This window comes from Xiphophorus maculatus, chromosome 8, assembly GCF_002775205.1.
Source record: "Xiphophorus maculatus strain JP 163 A chromosome 8, X_maculatus-5.0-male, whole genome shotgun sequence".
Taxonomy (NCBI): domain Eukaryota; kingdom Metazoa; phylum Chordata; class Actinopteri; order Cyprinodontiformes; family Poeciliidae; genus Xiphophorus; species Xiphophorus maculatus.
The window spans coordinates 16,631,365-16,647,578 of NC_036450.1; the positions used below are offsets into that span (position 1 = coordinate 16,631,365).

Consider the following 16,214-nt stretch of genomic DNA (forward strand, 5'->3'; position numbering starts at 1 on the left):
TCACTGTAATTGCACTGAAGAGTGGTTCTACAAAGTATGGCCACGGTGGCAATGAATGTAAATGAAAGTTTTGAAAAGCATTTGTCCTTTTTCATTCTAGTGCACAATTATGCGCTGCTTTAAGTTGGTCTTTTACATTAAATCCAAATATAGTTGAGCCTTATAGATGCGTTTTGACAAAAAAATATGATAAAGTTGCAAGGGTGTGAATACTTTTGCAGACAGTATGTGTTTACACAAATACAATAATACATTTGTTGCACATCCATCATAGCAATTTGCATTTTTTTAAGCCTCCCACACAAATCTTTGTGGTACTTATCGTCTCTGGTACTCAGCTTCTTGTTGCCGTTGTCCTGTCACTGGCTGCAACATCCGTCTCCTCTCCTCTCTCATCCACGTCAAGCGACATCTATGGAGCCTGTTTTTTTTTTTTGTTTTTTTTTTTTTTTCTGTGCTGGCAAAAAAAAGTAACAGCAGAAGCAGAGAAATGCCACCTAAATAAGCAGAGCTACCAAAGCGGAGGTGTAAATTAATCATTTAATTTATCAATTCATGTGCAAAATAGGGCTTGTGTGGAGACAGTGCTTTGCTCTGGTTGTGTGTGGGTGTTTTGGCAAGAGATGTCCTGGCATGATTCAGAGAACATACACGACACTTGCTGAAAAGTAAAAAAAAAACAAAAAAACTCTCTTTATTTGTCCCCCGCTATTGTCTCAAAAAGTGGAAAACACCTCTCGGCAAACTTTTCAAACCTTCCAGTTTAACGGCTGGCTGAGTGAAGGAATGATGCATTCTCTCCAGACTTGCGTCAAAGCGGCAATTCAGAAGTTTCACTATTCCGTGTCTAATTAATTAACAGCGTGCACGACCTCTGCAGGCTTCTCTCATTTCTCTTTTGTCTGAGTCATTCCCCTCCCTCTGCTCTGTCGCACCGTATAGACATCCGTGTTAAGGGGCATGTGGCAGAAGTTGCTTCAATCTAATTGTCTTTCCCTGCTCGTATTGTCCTCAAATGACTTTCTCTCTGTCTCAACTCTCCCCTCCCTCCCTTGGACTTTTTCTCTGCCCAGTCGCTGTCTCGGTCTGTAACTGTAGCCTGTGTTTTTCTCTCCCTCCCACTCCCTGCGACGTATAGATACTGCATTGATCAGACACACGAACGCAGACACATGCACACACACTCACCAACCCAGCCTCCCACTCCTTTCATCATTGATTCGCCCTGCTCTTCCCTCTTCTCTCGCTCTCTCTCTCTCCTCTATATTCTCTTGCTCCTCTCTTCCCTCTGTACAGCAGCACTTGTTGAATTCAGCCCTCAGAGAGTAGAAAGCAAGGCGAGATAATGATAAGGAGGCATTGAGACGGGGCTGGAGCAGACCGCGAGCAGAGAGAATGGGGTCTTGGAGGACATAAAGATAGGAGGCAGGAAGAGGGAAAAAAAAGTCATAGAAGCTTCTCTGAGGCAGACACTTTAGGTGAAAGTGGGAGCTGGCCAGACGGAGGAGAAACATCAGAGTGCTCTTCTTTCTGTCTGTACTAGTCCTCATCTGTCCTGCTCCTGACTCTGCTTAAAGCAGAAGACCCAGAACTGTCTGTGGTAACAGTGAGCAGTATTTCTGTGTGTTAGCAGAGGAAAAGTTATGATGTGCTGGTTTCATCCAGGTGAGTGCTTAGGTGCCAGGTTACACAGTAATTTCCCTATGCAGCCTACACTGCCTGCGCCTGTGTATCTGTGTATGCATGCACGCTTTTATGTAAGTAAGCCAGAGTGCATGTGTGTCTGTATGGAGTTCATGAAGTGGGAGAGAGAGAGAGAAAGGGAAAGAGAGAGAGAGGCTTTGTGTGTGTATGTGTGTGTCTGTGTGTTAAAGAGGCGGTGACATTTTTTCAGTTTGTGTTCCTGGAAACTGCTCTGCAGCATTGCTCAATAATGAAACTACTGCGTATATGTATGCGTGTGTGTGTGTGTGTGGGTAGGTGGAGAGACAAAGACAATGATACAAGGTTCATGGAAGTAACGAAGGTGCAAGTATTCCTGGAGAATGCGCTGTGAAGGAATTCAAGGAACTGTCGGCGTTAATGCGTAAATACAAAAATCTGTCTATCCGAAGCTTAAATAGGGAGCAAATGCTGACAAAGATGTAGCGTCAGCAAAATGAAGGAGAATCTATGAACTCTGACATGAAAAGCTGTCCGTACTCAGTGGGTTTTGTTGCTGAGGGAAAAAAAAAAGTTATTGTCAAGGCTATCTTCCAGGCCATCAAAGTCCAAGCTGCAGGGAAACTGCTGTTCATGCATGACAAGCAATACGTGGAATGAGCCTTAGGTTTCCAGGAATTAAAAGTCATGTCAAACAACATAGCCTTAAGAGGTTTCACAACATTTCTCATACAGTAGGCATGGTGTTGTATCCATTTTCTTTTTTTTTGTCCTGTGGAGTGACTTGGCTCCTCCTTCCTCTCTCCTGTCTCAATCTCTCACCCACTGTCTTCGCATATCCATCTTTCTTTCACACTCCTCTCACTTCTCCCTCAACTGTATTCGTTTTCTCACTTAATTCCATCTCAGTTTTCAGTCTTTGCTTCCTCCTCTCAGTTGTCGCTCCTTTCATCTTTCTCTCTCTCTCTCTCTCTCTTCCTCTCTCTCTGGCAAATTTATTCATATTTCACACATTTTCTACTTTTTTTTTTCCCTGCTAAAAGATGTCCTCCATACATTTTTTGTTTTGCCTGTTTTGATTTTACAGATGTCTTTCTTGGTGGAAGAGTGAAAATCTGAAAGCCCATCTTCCTCTCCCCCTTCGGCCAACATGTCCCAGCTGCTCCATGTGGAGATCCCGAATTTTGGAGCCACTGTTCTGGGCTCCCTCAATGAGCAGCGGCTGCTGGGACATCACTGTGACGTATCCATATTGGTAAAAGGTGAGTGAGCTGGAATTTTTAAAATTATTATTATTATTAATTAGCACATTTTTCAGAAATGTTTTCCTCTCTGGCTGAACTAGGTCAGGCTTTTAAAGCCCACCGGGCCGTTTTGGCGGCCAGCAGCCTCTACTTTCGTGACCTCTTCAGCAGCTCAACCAAGACTCAGTTTGAGTTGCCTTCCTCAGTCACACCTGCTTGCTTTGAGCAGATCCTCACATTCTGCTACACAGGGAAGTTAACGATGGCAGCAAGCGAACAGCTGGTTGTCATGTACACAGCTGGCTACCTCCAGATTCAGCATATAGTTGAAAGAGGCATGGACCTAATGTTTAAGGCAAGCTCACCTCACTGTGACTCGCAAACTGCAGGGTCCTTAGAGGAGACGGGATCAGAACCGCAGAGTCCTCTCAATAATGGTATCGGCCTATCAGTAGCCAGCGTTCTGGGAACCCAAAGCTGGTCTACGTCGTCCCTACTCTTGCCGCAGCGTAAAATTAAAATAGAAGTGGGTGACCCAACACCGATTTCCACACCCTCAACACAAACCAAGATTTCAACCTCGGAGCTGGGGAGCCGGTTGGCGAGAGCCTTCTACACAGCAGCTGGAGGCCCTGCCATTCCTGGTATGCCTACCTTCCACTTTCAAGGAACTACTGGAGGTGGAGCCGGGGCTGGGGCAGGCGGAGGAACAGGTGCGGAAAGGTCCAGCCCAGGAGAGTCAAGCCTTCCCACCACAGACAGCCCCACATCCTACCAGAATGATGACGAGGAATTTGAGGAAGAGCCATATGACGGGATCGCAGAGGATGCTTACAGTCAGCTCTATGGACGTCCCACTAACCCCTATGGGAGTGAGTACAAAATTCTAATCTTGCGTTACTTGTTATTACGAAAATACATTAGCAAAACAAAAGGCTATATATTAATTAGATATGCAACTGATTTCCAGTCACCAATTGGTAAAGTTTAAAGGGAAAGCTTGTTGATTTATCTGCAAGAACTCTGTCTTTTTTCCTAATTTCTGCATAATTTGAAGACAAAATTGTCCGAGCAATAAGATATGACATGAGTTCTCAAAAACATCACAGTTACAAAGCTGTTTGTCTCTGCATAACTAAACATCTAAACATATCTAACAAACATATCTAAAATCTTACAGAATACGGGGCAGAGATATATACAACAGATAACCTAGCAATAGTAACTATCAACATCAATCTCTGTTTGCATTCCTCTGTACATTTAACTCCATTATCTTAACTGTGGGATTTCCAAGACACCCATCAGTTCTTAATCCAGCATATTCTGTGACAGAATTGAGCTGCTCAAGGGATTGAACAGAGTGTCTTTGCTGCGCTATGTTCAGGTTCTTGTTATTTTGTTGGCACTAATTTCTGAAGAGAAGCAGCCTAAAAGATATCTGAAATACCTTCAAAGAAAACACATTTTCCTTCCAAGAAGTTTCTTCTTATGCTTTGTTTCCGATGGCAGATTACCAATCGGGCTGGTCTAACATGAAATCAACTGATTCCAGGCAACCAGATTATTTCTTAGAGGAAGAACTCCGTATTACTCGGAATTGAAATCGAGTTTTATATTAATGTTCTGCATAAGTGCATTAGTTTTTCACCTGCCTTTGGCTCAAATCTGGGATATTCACTTGAAATGGGACCAATCCAACATAAACATTTAAGTAAGGCTCAAAATGATTTTCAGAAAAAATTAGTAGGATTTCTCCAGAGGTTTTATGAGTAGGACTTAAAAAAGAAGAAATAAGATATCAACATCCATTTTATTCCATTTATATAATTTAATCTTTCATAAATGATGTATCCTGCACATCTCAGGAAAGCAGGACGTTGTGCCTCCAGAGTTTGTGTGGGTTCTCCCATTTTAAAGATAGCCTTATGGAGTTCGGATCGGAGTGCATCGTGACCAACAACACAGCCCTTATTACAGCAATAGCAGCTCCTTCACTTTGTAATGATGTTTTCAACATAATTTCACACTGGTGCAGACTTCCCTGTTCTTGAACGCATCAGTTTTGTTTATATTCACATCCAGGAAGCTGATGGTTTTGAGTGATGTTCACAAACATGGCATATGCACCCAATTTCCATCATTCTTTTATCACCCTGAAACTGAAAGGCATGGCATGGGGTTTGTTAAACTCTAGAGTTTCAGTAATTCATGAAATCCACTCTATCTGCAATCAGTCAGAGCACCGCAGGGTGACATTGTTGGATATTTGAGAACCATGCACCTCTTTCCTGTGTGTGTGTGTGTGTGCAAGCAGAAGTATCTTCACATGTACACAGGGAAAAATCTTTTGTGTGTGTAGGTGTGTGCGTGCATGTGTGTGTTGGAAATAATGCATTAATTCCTGCTGTGTTCTCTATTTTGCGTTTGTGCTCATATGTCTCCAAGTCGTCACAGAGGTTAGAGCAAATCATTTATGGTGGAAAAAACCCAACAGTTCTTTTTTTGGATTTGGGTCCCTCTAAAAGTCAGGCTTCTGATGCAGCATCATTACTTATCTGGGATACATCTGCAATGCTCTGAAACATTTATGAAACACAACAAACTTGCATCAGATTACCCAAGCTACTTCACAAACTCAATTTCAAATCCTTTATTGTCAAAAAGGGAACAGAAAGTGGTGATAAGAATGTTATTTTTGCGTTTGTGGCGTGCATAGTGCCTTGCAAAAGTATCCCTACCTCTTTTTTACGTTTTCCCAGAACCTCAAACTTCTAAGGTGTTGAGATCTTATGCAGTGAACCATGGACTTCCAGCTCCAGTCCTTGAGAGCCACTGTCCTGCAACTTGTAAACACATCCGTCCTCTAATTACACCCAATTTAAATGTCTGAATCATCACCACAGAAACTTACAAAGCTCTTCATAGGCCTGGCAATGAATTATTCATTCCATTTAGGTGTGTTGTAGCAGAGATGCATGTAAAAGTTGGACTGGGCCAATCAAACACATCATTATACACATTAATGGCTGGTGTCCTTCTGAAGGGTGAACCTCTGACCCAATCTCAAGCTTTTTGCAACATCTACTAGGTTTCCCTTGTAGATCCCTGCATTTAGCATTTGTCTCCATCTCCATAGTCACCACCATGTTTCAACGTGAGGAAATTGTATGGAGAAAGGTCAGTAATCTTAGTTTTCCACCACAGATAGCACTTTTCAATTAGACCGAAATACCCCCAACTCCTCTGTCAGCTTTAACATTGTAAGTGTGCTATATAGACCAGATTTACTCAGCTAATTGTTGTCCTGTTGATACATGCTTCCACTTGAGCTGTTCTCTGCAGGTCCTACAGATTTATCATGGGGCTCTTGGCTGCTTCTCCAATGATTACCAAACGTGTCCACCGTGTCATTTTAAGTGTACAGCATTGTCTTTTGACATTAGAAGCTGCTTACTGACTAACGTTTTCTAACAAATCTCTTGGGAACAAGTGTACTTGTACTTAGATTACCGTACATTAGAAGACAGTAGACTCACGTCGTCTGAAGCAAATCAATTGCACTGGATGTTTTTAGGGATATTGAAGAAAGGAGGTAGACACCACATGTCAACCTTTTTTTGTTGTAAAAATATTCTGTATGGTGTTCCTTACACTTGATAATTATGCAGCACTATTAGAGAGTCTTTAACAAATAATCCAAATTAATACACTGAAGTTGGTATGAATAATTTTGCAAGGTACTGTAGTCTAGCACACTGTTGTAAGCTTACAGCAATGGTAAGGTTGTGTTTTTATTTATGTCTCCAATTTCTTTTCCTCAAAATATTTCTCTTTTTTATGTTATTAGTCCAGGACAAGCCAGAGTTGGCAGCAATGCCATTGGCCTTGGAAAATCGCAACTGCGTTCTCATCCGCAGAGACCTGGTGGCACTTCCTGCAAGCCTCATAAGCCAGATTGGCTACCGCTGCCACCCCAAGCTCTACACTGAGGGGGACCCAGGAGAGAAGCTGGAATTGGTCGCTGGTAGGCATACAAACACAAGCTTTTATAAAAAAAAAAAAGACATTAACATGCACAGATAACATTAATTCTCTGGAAAACATTCACACTGTTGCACCTAATTTAAATTTAAAATCCAATACCTATAAAATTGCATTTCACTGATTGAATTAACTCAAACTAATAAACTCAGGATGTCAGAGGGGTGCTTTGTTGAGGAATAGAAACACGATTTATGGATCAGAGAACAAACAGATCATGAATGAGAGAGCTAACCCCCAGCAATTTGTCAAAGGTTGTTCTCTGGCTATTGGCATTTTTTTGGTATTTGTGTTTATATTTTGATTAAATTAGAGATTGATGTCAACACCTTTTAAACTGAATTGTAATAGCTAATTGAAAAAAAAAAAAAAAGCTGTCTGACGCACGTTCACAGAAATCACGAAGGGGTCGGGAAGCGTGAATAGTCACTAGATCTCAGATATTTCAGTTTGTTTGCAGTGGTGGGTTTAATTTGTGCTGTGAATTTGCTCTATCTGAAAGGAATAAAACAGAGCTGCAACGTTCTTGTGTGGAGATTTAAGACTGTGGCAGATGGACAACCGTCTCTGCAGATATCATCAATCAGGGCTTTATGGAAGAGTGACCGAGTAGAAGTCAGACTAAAGTAAAAAGCATATGACTGGCTGCCAGGTGTTTGCCAAATGGCCCTTACAGAGCTCTGAGAATGTGAAGAGAAATGATTTTTTTCTCTTGCTGTTATGATGACTCAAAAACTGAATGATGTGGCCTGACTGCCAGATTTTGCTCTTAGCGATCGGCAGAGAAGAAGCTCTGAATGGGCAGTGACCACTCAACATGCGGGGAGCAAAGTGAGAAATAGATTTCTTTTTTCTGTAGCATTGAATATTTTCAAGCAAAAGAACTGAGCAATGTGCTGAAAGACAGAGATGATCATAGCAATATTAGCAAGTTTTGGTGAGGGTTAGGTATTCAAAAGCACAGGAATTCAAAAAATTATAATGTGGTAAAAATCATATCTAATATGCATTAAATGAAGCAAACATGCTTCATTTTGTCTTGTAGTCTCCAGTACTGTCCCTCAAATGTTTTCATATTGCTTGAATATTTCTTGTCACATTACTTCAGCAAACGTAAATGTATTTTACTGGGATATACAACACAAATTAGTCCATAGTTCTAAACTTGAAGTAAATTGATGTATATATATATATATATATTTTTTTTTTCCTTTCAAAAATATGTGAAATGGAGGTTGTACATATGAATATGAATTATTTTGCAATGAGTATCTAAAACCCATTGTGGCACAATAACTTTAGGCATATGGGTGATTTTCTACTTGTTTCCTCATTCCCTGGTTAATGATGCTGATGATTTGTTTGACTCCCTTAAAGACATGAAATACAGACGCAACTAAAAGATGAACTGTAACAAAACAAGAAGAAACCTAAATGTAAAAAGAAACGGATTCTGACAGAGGCATTGTTCTCAGGAAATTATTTTCTGTCCGTGTACCTCAGGAACCCAGGTGTTCATGACACGAGGCCAACTCATGAACTGCCATCTGTGTGCCGGTATCAAACACAAAGTGTTGCTTCGTCGTCTCTTAGCCACGTTCTTTGATAGGTGAGTGCAAAGCAAAGCACGAGTTGGCAGTTATTGTTCAGATATGTGTGTTCTTCACTTAGATGTGTGCTTGATTGCTGCTGTTGTCACAAATCAACTTTCATACTCCATCTGGGGTCATGTTGTGCAATGCAGCTAGATGAGTGTGTATGTGTCCCCATGTGATTTACTGTAAATGTTTGTTACTGACTCTGCCCCCTGGTGTTTACTGTGTAATTCTGTAGAAACACTCTGGCAAATAGCTGTGGGACAGGCATCCGCTCTTCTACAAGTGACCCAAGCAGAAAGCCCCTGGACAGCAGGGTCCTGAATGCCGTGAAACGTAGGTTTATTGTGTAAATTATCTTGTGCATGTCTTATTATAATAGGAGCTGTTTGACTAAGTGGACATTGCTGTTTTCTCCTCTTTTACAGTCTACTGTCAAAACTTTAACCCTAACTTCAAGGAGAGTGAAATGAATGTGATCGCTGCTGACATGTGCACAAATGCAAGGCGGGTCCGCAAGAGATGGCTCCCAAAGATCAAGTCCATGCTGCCTGATAGCATGGAAGTGTACCGGGCAGGCATGGGCATGAGTGCTGCTGCTGCCGTTGGTCTGAACCTAGCCCTGGGTGCCCCTCAGTCAGGAGTTTCTCTTTCCTTCGAGCATGATTTGAAGAGCCTAGAGCAAAGGTTGTGTCCAGATCGCAAGGACCCTCTCAGGACTCATGCAGTCAGCCCCGGTGCAGGGTCGGCTGGAGCAGAAGCCGAAGGTGAAGGTGAAGCAGCAGTCCAGGAGGATCAGGAGGAAGATGACGACGAAGCTGGATCGGAGGGCGCGGACCGATCACTGGGGGCACCGATTTTGGTGTCGGTGGTCGGATCAGCAGATACGCCCCCCGAGCAGGGGGTGGAAAGTTTTGGACAAAATCTGAGGTTGAACGGACAGTGAATCTCCCTCCCACATCGTGAAATGTGTTTAACACTCACATTTACTTCTTCTCACTGTCTCATCCGTCACTCTTTCCTCTCCTCTGTGCTTCCTCGACAGGGAAATTTTGTTCTCCACACACAAAGCTGCACTCGCAACTTTTATCAGACAAAAGTTGGTCGCACATGCATGCGCTCGTGTGTGCTTGTGTATTTGCAAACTTACATGCAGTGAAATTAAAAAAAACCCACAGCTATTAAAAGCATACACAGGCATGACATTAGTCAGTTCGGGTCCAAGTATGTATTCAGCACTTGGGCATCTGCAGCATTATTCCAAAAGGTCAAATAACAAAACAGATGACTGTAATGATTCATCATATCAGTGCGACACCACCAACAGCTGGTTTGCAGCAGGTTGTAGTTTGCAGTGTAATATTATTTTATAAAGTGACTTGGAAAATTGTATTTGAGAAACAGAGCTCTACAGCAAGACCACTTTACATCCCATTACTATTTGTAAAGAGTGTACTGTGAAAGAATTGTTTAGAAAATAAGAAACCCTTTCCTTTATTTTACCTTGTATTGTTTTGCCCAAGTATCATACCCCTTGAACCTGTCCATTTTTTGTCACAGCTACGAACTTTATTGAATTTTATTTGGATTTTATGCGACAGACCAACAAAAAACAGTGCATGTATGTGAATTGAGTCTGAGTTAATTCAATATGTGAAGAAAATGCTGTAGAGTTTTCTACTATTTTTAAGCAAATGCATTTTTATTCACTCCCGCCCCTGAGTCAGTACTTCCTAAACTTCACTGCAATTTCAGATGTTCTGAGCAGCTTTGCACAGCAAGTCTGAAAGTTCTTGTCCTTTTTTTCTTTGAAAATAATATAATTTACTGTAACCAGAATTCGTCAAATTGAATTGAAAGTATTAAGAATATTTTAAATTTTTAGTGTTTTGTTTCTTTTTGCTTAAAATTTAGCATCGTTTTCTTGTGTGTGATCACAATCACACACCACTCTGTGCTGATTTCTCACATAAATTCCCTATAAAATACATTAAAAATTTGCAATAATACATGATATTATATGACATGGAAAAGTTCAAAAGGTATGGATACTTTCACAACACACTGTGTTGTATCACTTTTATGATGAAAATTACAAAATATTATTTTCTGCAACTACTTGTTTTTTATCATAGCTCTAAGAACAAAAGCAAGATAACAAATCTGTCCCACGTATTTGTTGTTTTCTCGTGCATATCTAGTCGGACATATCGGACAAGACTGTCAATGTGATGCCTGTGTCTGCTCCAGATCATACCTCCCAAGCCGCACATAGATACATGCAAATAAACACACAAACACTCATTCATTCATCTTTACATTTCTGTAATACAAGCATTTAATGTACTGATGTAATCAAATGGCACACTGTCCAAAAGAATATGTTGCAGTGAATTTAACTCCAAAAATCACAGAATTCTTGGAGATACAGAGACATGAATAAAAACATGAGATAATGTCAAGACTTGCATGCGTTAGTCCAAACAATGGCTGGAAATATTTGCTAAAGAGAACTGCAAGGTCCCATTTCTGCATTGAAATAAGATAACAGCTACTTTTGCCTGGAGCTGTGATGTTAAAAACTAGAAGCACTTTCTCCATTTCTTTCTGGAAAAAGGCCGCCAAACGTTACAGATGATCTTGATGTAACCCTGCTTTGACTGTTTCTGACACCGAATTAGTTTGAGTTTCTTGGGTTTTTTTTATTTGTATGAATTCTGCAGAGTGTATTGTCCACTTAAATGGAGAACAGTGAATATATGAAGTGCACTACACTGAAAAAACAAAAACAGTGCCAGAGAGGAGTACTGTTCCACCTTCATGACGTGTCGTGAAATGTTTTGAGTCAATTCTGTCCTGTTTCCATCCTGTTTTTGTTGTTAGTTTGATTACTCGCTCTCCAATGGGGAAATGAGATGGTGGGTAAATTATTTAAAGATTACTTTTAAGAGCAAATTACGCTAGTTTACTGCGTTTGCACTCAAGAGAGTGGGGGAAGCCAAGGATTCTGGAAAAGAGGCTCCTGCAAAAGACTGCAAATCCCCACCACGTTACCCTGATTACATATTCAATCAGGCACTCCGTGGGCTCAGATAGAAACAACGGGTCTCTATTGACGATGACTGTTTCTGTGTTTTGCTGGGGGGACTAAGGCCGTGCATTCGTCAAGCCTGTTTTCTGTTTTTGATATCTGTTTTCACGCTTGTTGCCATTGCCATGCATAGGACCCAGTCCAAAGAGCCTTTCTTTATCATTTTTCTTTCATGCATTGATTTAAAATGATGCACTGTTGAATGTCGCCCCTTGTTCTTTGCTTGTCGTGGGCTTCAGTCAGCAGTCGAAGAACATTTAATTACAAAAGCAGACCATAAATTTTAATTTTTATCACAAATATTCAAAACAAAAATGTGGTGATTGCACAAGTGAGGTTAAGGAGGTTTAAGGAGATGCCCCCTGAATATTTGATCTGTTATGTATTTTTTCAGTGATGTGCCACTTTAGAGGTTGGGCCAAATTTTTCTCTGTCTTCGACAAGTATATCTTGGATCTTTAGGGTAAGCTTTTAGATAGCCCTGCATATAAAAAAACAGGGTCAAGATTGCACTATAGGTAATGTTCATTACGTTTACAGTTTTTTTTTGTGTTTTTTTTTTTCTATTTTCTATTTTTTCCCCCTTTGGGAAGAACTGTAATCTGCCCCAGATAAGCCAGGGTCATGAATGGCCAAGTTGATGGTTGAATGTAAATTGTAGCATTGAGGGTCACAGTCTTTTTTTTTATTTTTATGATATAGTAAATTATTGATTCTCTTTGTTTAGTATGTGGCTTCATTTTTTTATTCACATAAATTGCAAACTTAAAAAAAAGAAATTTAAAATTAACTTTACTGATAGTGATGTTTTTGCATAAATATTTTAAAATTGATACAAACAAGTCTTCCAGTGTGTTGAAGCACAGGCAGCAGTATCCTAATAAGTGTAAAACTGAGGTTTGTTTCAGTTACTCCACATGATTTAAAATATGCTCATCTAATGGTGAAATGAAAATATTTACTAACTTATAGCATCATCTTGTCTAATTTATTCGATGTTGCTCTTGTGAGGGAATAAATAAATATTACTTTTTTGCCTATTGGGGTCACCTCTTGTTTGGTCAAATAAGCTAACTGTGTGAAAAAATTAAATAAATAGTTAAAAATAAACACATTTGTACTGAAAGGCAAGTCACCTTAAAATCAAAAAACACCATTATCCCTTATTAAATTGGTTAAAGTGGTCAGAGTTTAAAATATATTGAGTCTGTACAATTAAATCTCTGCTTTCTCTAATGTATCTTTAAACAGAATGTTTTTCTGCATTCAATTACACAGTTTTCAGAGCAGTTCTAATTAAAAGAGTGCAGTATCTATAAGGACCAAGGAAAATGTGATATACTCCATTGCAGTGATTAAATAAGTGTGGAGCAGTGCCTTAGACTGTGAATGTGGGTCTGTGCCATAATAGTTGTTCAGAAATAAACAAGCCAAGAAGGCTGTATGGATTAGACTTTTCTCTTACTGAAATTGTTATTCTAAACTTTAAAATTATGACTCTAACTATGTTGACATACTTTAGCTGACTTACTTTCTTTCATGTAATTTTTGAATGTAAAAACTTTGCTCCCTTTACTAGGGTCACTGTGTTTATTTAAGCTTTTATTTACAATAAGACTGGTTCCTTCCTGAACACCCTTGCATGCTGAGCAAAACGGGGAAACCTATCAAATATATGTAAATAAAATCAGATATAGTTGAATTGGTGCATCCGCTCAAATGCGTCTTCCTCTGTAAACCTCACCCTCTGTCAGTTTGTTAACTTTTTAATCAAACCTTTTTAACTTTCCTTTTTAGCTTCCTGGGATCTTTGATTTTTTTTTTCATCTTGTGCAGGGTAACCGGGTGATGTTGCACTTTAAAATCAGAAAGTCTCAGACAATGTCATGGCTAACCTATGAGAGAATGAGCTCCGTCGGAGGTGCTTAATAGAAAAAAAAAAAAGGTAAAATAACGTGTATGATTTTTTTTATGTTTCTTTGATGGAAACCAGTGTCATGTTAACTGCAAGCTCAAATGAGAAACAGGATGGGGTTGGTGGCTGTGCAGAAACCATTGTTTCATTATTTTATTCAAAACTTTTTTTCTCCTCTTCTTTTGGCTCTCTGCCTCTTTTACTGTAAAAAATAATGGGCACTGTAAGTTTTTTTTTATTCGCTCTGCTGAAAGGTTAACCCTGAAAATTATACACTGATATGCAAAAATTACACTTGTATCATAAAATGCATGCCATTCAGATGTTCACCCTGACCCGATGAAACCTCTGATCTTTATGCACCCTGTATTTTATGCTGAATAACTGTTTTCACTGTTTGCAAGCAGAGACTTGAGTCGTCTTGCAGTCAACGGGGCTGTATTTTTTAATCATACACCCTGGCCTTTCATTGAATGTTTGCATAAAATGTAATCTCTTGCATAATCGACAGCAAAATACTGATTAAGAGTGGCATACATAAACTAACTACCCAGTTGAGTGTGCATCTAAATCTTCAGAGACTAAGAAAAGAAATGCACTGAAAAGTTTGTGCGTGTATGTCTGTGTCCTCGAACATGATGCCAGCACTTTAGAACTACTTAGAAAACCGAAAGAAAAGGAAAAAAAAAACCTGTCAAGGATGACCAAGGCTACAGGCAACAGACGAGTAGATGCAACTTTTAAAGCCATGTGTTCAGAGCGCTGACAATCAGAAAAGGGATGAGGCCCACAGTGCACTATGGGGGATGTGAAATGACTTGCTGTGCTTTTGCTATTTGCTTTTGTCTTTCAGCTTGTTTCATTCTGTACTGGCTTACTTTCAGAACGGAGGGTCGATGGTGTCATCTGCAGCCTTCTTGGTTTTATGTGTGTGTGCGTGTTTGCAGCAAGGACTTACTCAAACCTTGGTGCTCATTGGGCAGAGATGTCCTCAGTTGGCATGGACCTTATCTGTCATTCTCTGGGCTTTTCGGTGACCTGATGATGGACGACAACACAAATGTCTAAAAAAAAAAAAAAAAGAAGGAAATGTTATCATGCAACTGCATACTTTGATCATCGTGTTGTTTCTGACTATCAGCAGGGCTTGGCCCAGGCAAATTGGGATGAGGCTATTTTAGTGTTGATACTGCTTCATAAAAGAGACAAAATGTTGAAATGTTTATGCGTCTTCTGACTCTCAAGCATCAATAATATATACTGGAAATGCAAGTTGCCACTTTCGATGTTGCATACAAATCTTTCATTCCCATCATTGTATTTGCCATCATGGGTTTTAAGTTGTGTACCTTATTTCTTTAAATGCATTACAAAAACATGTCTGCTTTCTAATAAAAAAAAGTCCTTACTTCACCATGTACTGTACTGAGTGGCTTATTCATTTGTCTTTGTGTCTTTGTGTTCCAAGAGCTGAAAGGCTGCGTTTGGGGATCTGCCCATAGTGCTGACTCCATGAATCCTGTGCACAGGACGGAGCCTTATAGAAATGTGTTTTGCAAGTTCTGATGTACTTCAAATATGTACAATGCAAACGTGGCATTAAAGGGTTGCCAACAGAAAGAAAATAGCCAATGCTGTGGTTTTGCTAGAATATATTTGATAGAAAAAAAAGTCTTACAAAGTCGATTTTTTTTTTCTTACTTTTTTTTTTTGCCAAATTTACTATGGAAGACAAAGGAACCATTTTGGAGAAATAAAGGAAATTGTTCCAGTGAAAAATCCAAACCTTTTCAAAAACAAAAAAAGAGAGAGATGTACACTTTTTGTCTTATTAGAATTTTTAAATTTGATTAAGTAATCTGGCAAATTATCGCTGCCTACTTAATCCAGCATCACTCTTTTCAATAGAACAGTCACAAAAATGTAATCTATAAACAATAATATCATAAAGCTTTAAAAAGTACCATTAATTTTAATATTATGTCAGTTATTGATTTATTTGAGGTATTTTAAGTTTTCTTATGGCCACTCGGCCCAAATCCCTTGTGCTTCTTTCACATGCCTTCCTTGTGTATAGAAAGGCTACCGCTTTCATTCTTAAAGATAGCCATAAGTTCTACTGTTGTTTTTCTTTTATTATTTGATATCAAATGTTAATGCTTAATGGATCACCATTTATGATCATTAAAGGTTTTTTCCACCCAGATTTCTTTTTCAAAGACGATAGTTCACTGCTTTCCTTCCAGCTTTTCCTCCCATTTTCAGTCATTTTTTGCAGTCGCCTTACATGTTTTCTTTGCATGCCAGTGACTTGACCCTTCTTAAAACAGACTAACATATTTTCCACAACCACAGGATATGTCATTCCACATAGTTGTTTAGGAAATACACTCAGTGCATCATTTGGGGTTAAATAGCTTTCTGCCAGCTGGAAGAAAACTGCCACTTCTTCTGACTGGAAACATAAAGCAATGAGGTAGTACTGACATTTTCAGACAATCAATCAATCAATCAATCAATGTGGATATGCACAATAATGTTACATAAAAAGTGTTGAAAATATAAACAGGGAAATTACTAAATACTAAATAAAAATACTAAATGCTCAAGTCCATTGTGGCCTGAGCTAAGTGATCCTGTGTTCTGGCATCGACTTGCCACCC

The 16,214-nt window shown here is 39.5% G+C and overlaps 1 protein-coding gene across 3 annotated transcripts in view; it reads left to right on the forward strand.

Moving 5' to 3' along the window:
- LOC102217118 (nucleus accumbens-associated protein 2) overlaps window positions 1-14,967 on the forward strand; it is a 37,161-nt gene extending 22,194 nt beyond the window's left edge. The window contains exons 1-7 of one of the 3 annotated variants that reach the window (XM_023338101.1): window positions 1,322-1,665; window positions 2,750-2,924; window positions 3,008-3,778; window positions 6,757-6,933; window positions 8,454-8,559; window positions 8,784-8,881; window positions 8,974-14,967. In XM_023338101.1, coding sequence (XP_023193869.1) covers window positions 2,813-2,924; window positions 3,008-3,778; window positions 6,757-6,933; window positions 8,454-8,559; window positions 8,784-8,881; window positions 8,974-9,491 — 1,782 coding nt within the window. In that variant the 5' untranslated portion in view covers window positions 1,322-1,665; window positions 2,750-2,812 and the 3' untranslated portion in view covers window positions 9,492-14,967. Of the gene's footprint in view, window positions 1-1,321; window positions 1,666-1,957; window positions 2,087-2,749; window positions 2,925-3,007; window positions 3,779-6,756; window positions 6,934-8,453; window positions 8,560-8,783; window positions 8,882-8,973 lie in introns of those variants that run through there. The other 2 variants (XM_023338102.1, XM_014472913.2) reach the window with 2 other exon arrangements.
- Window positions 14,968-16,214: the final 1,247 nt, after the last annotated feature.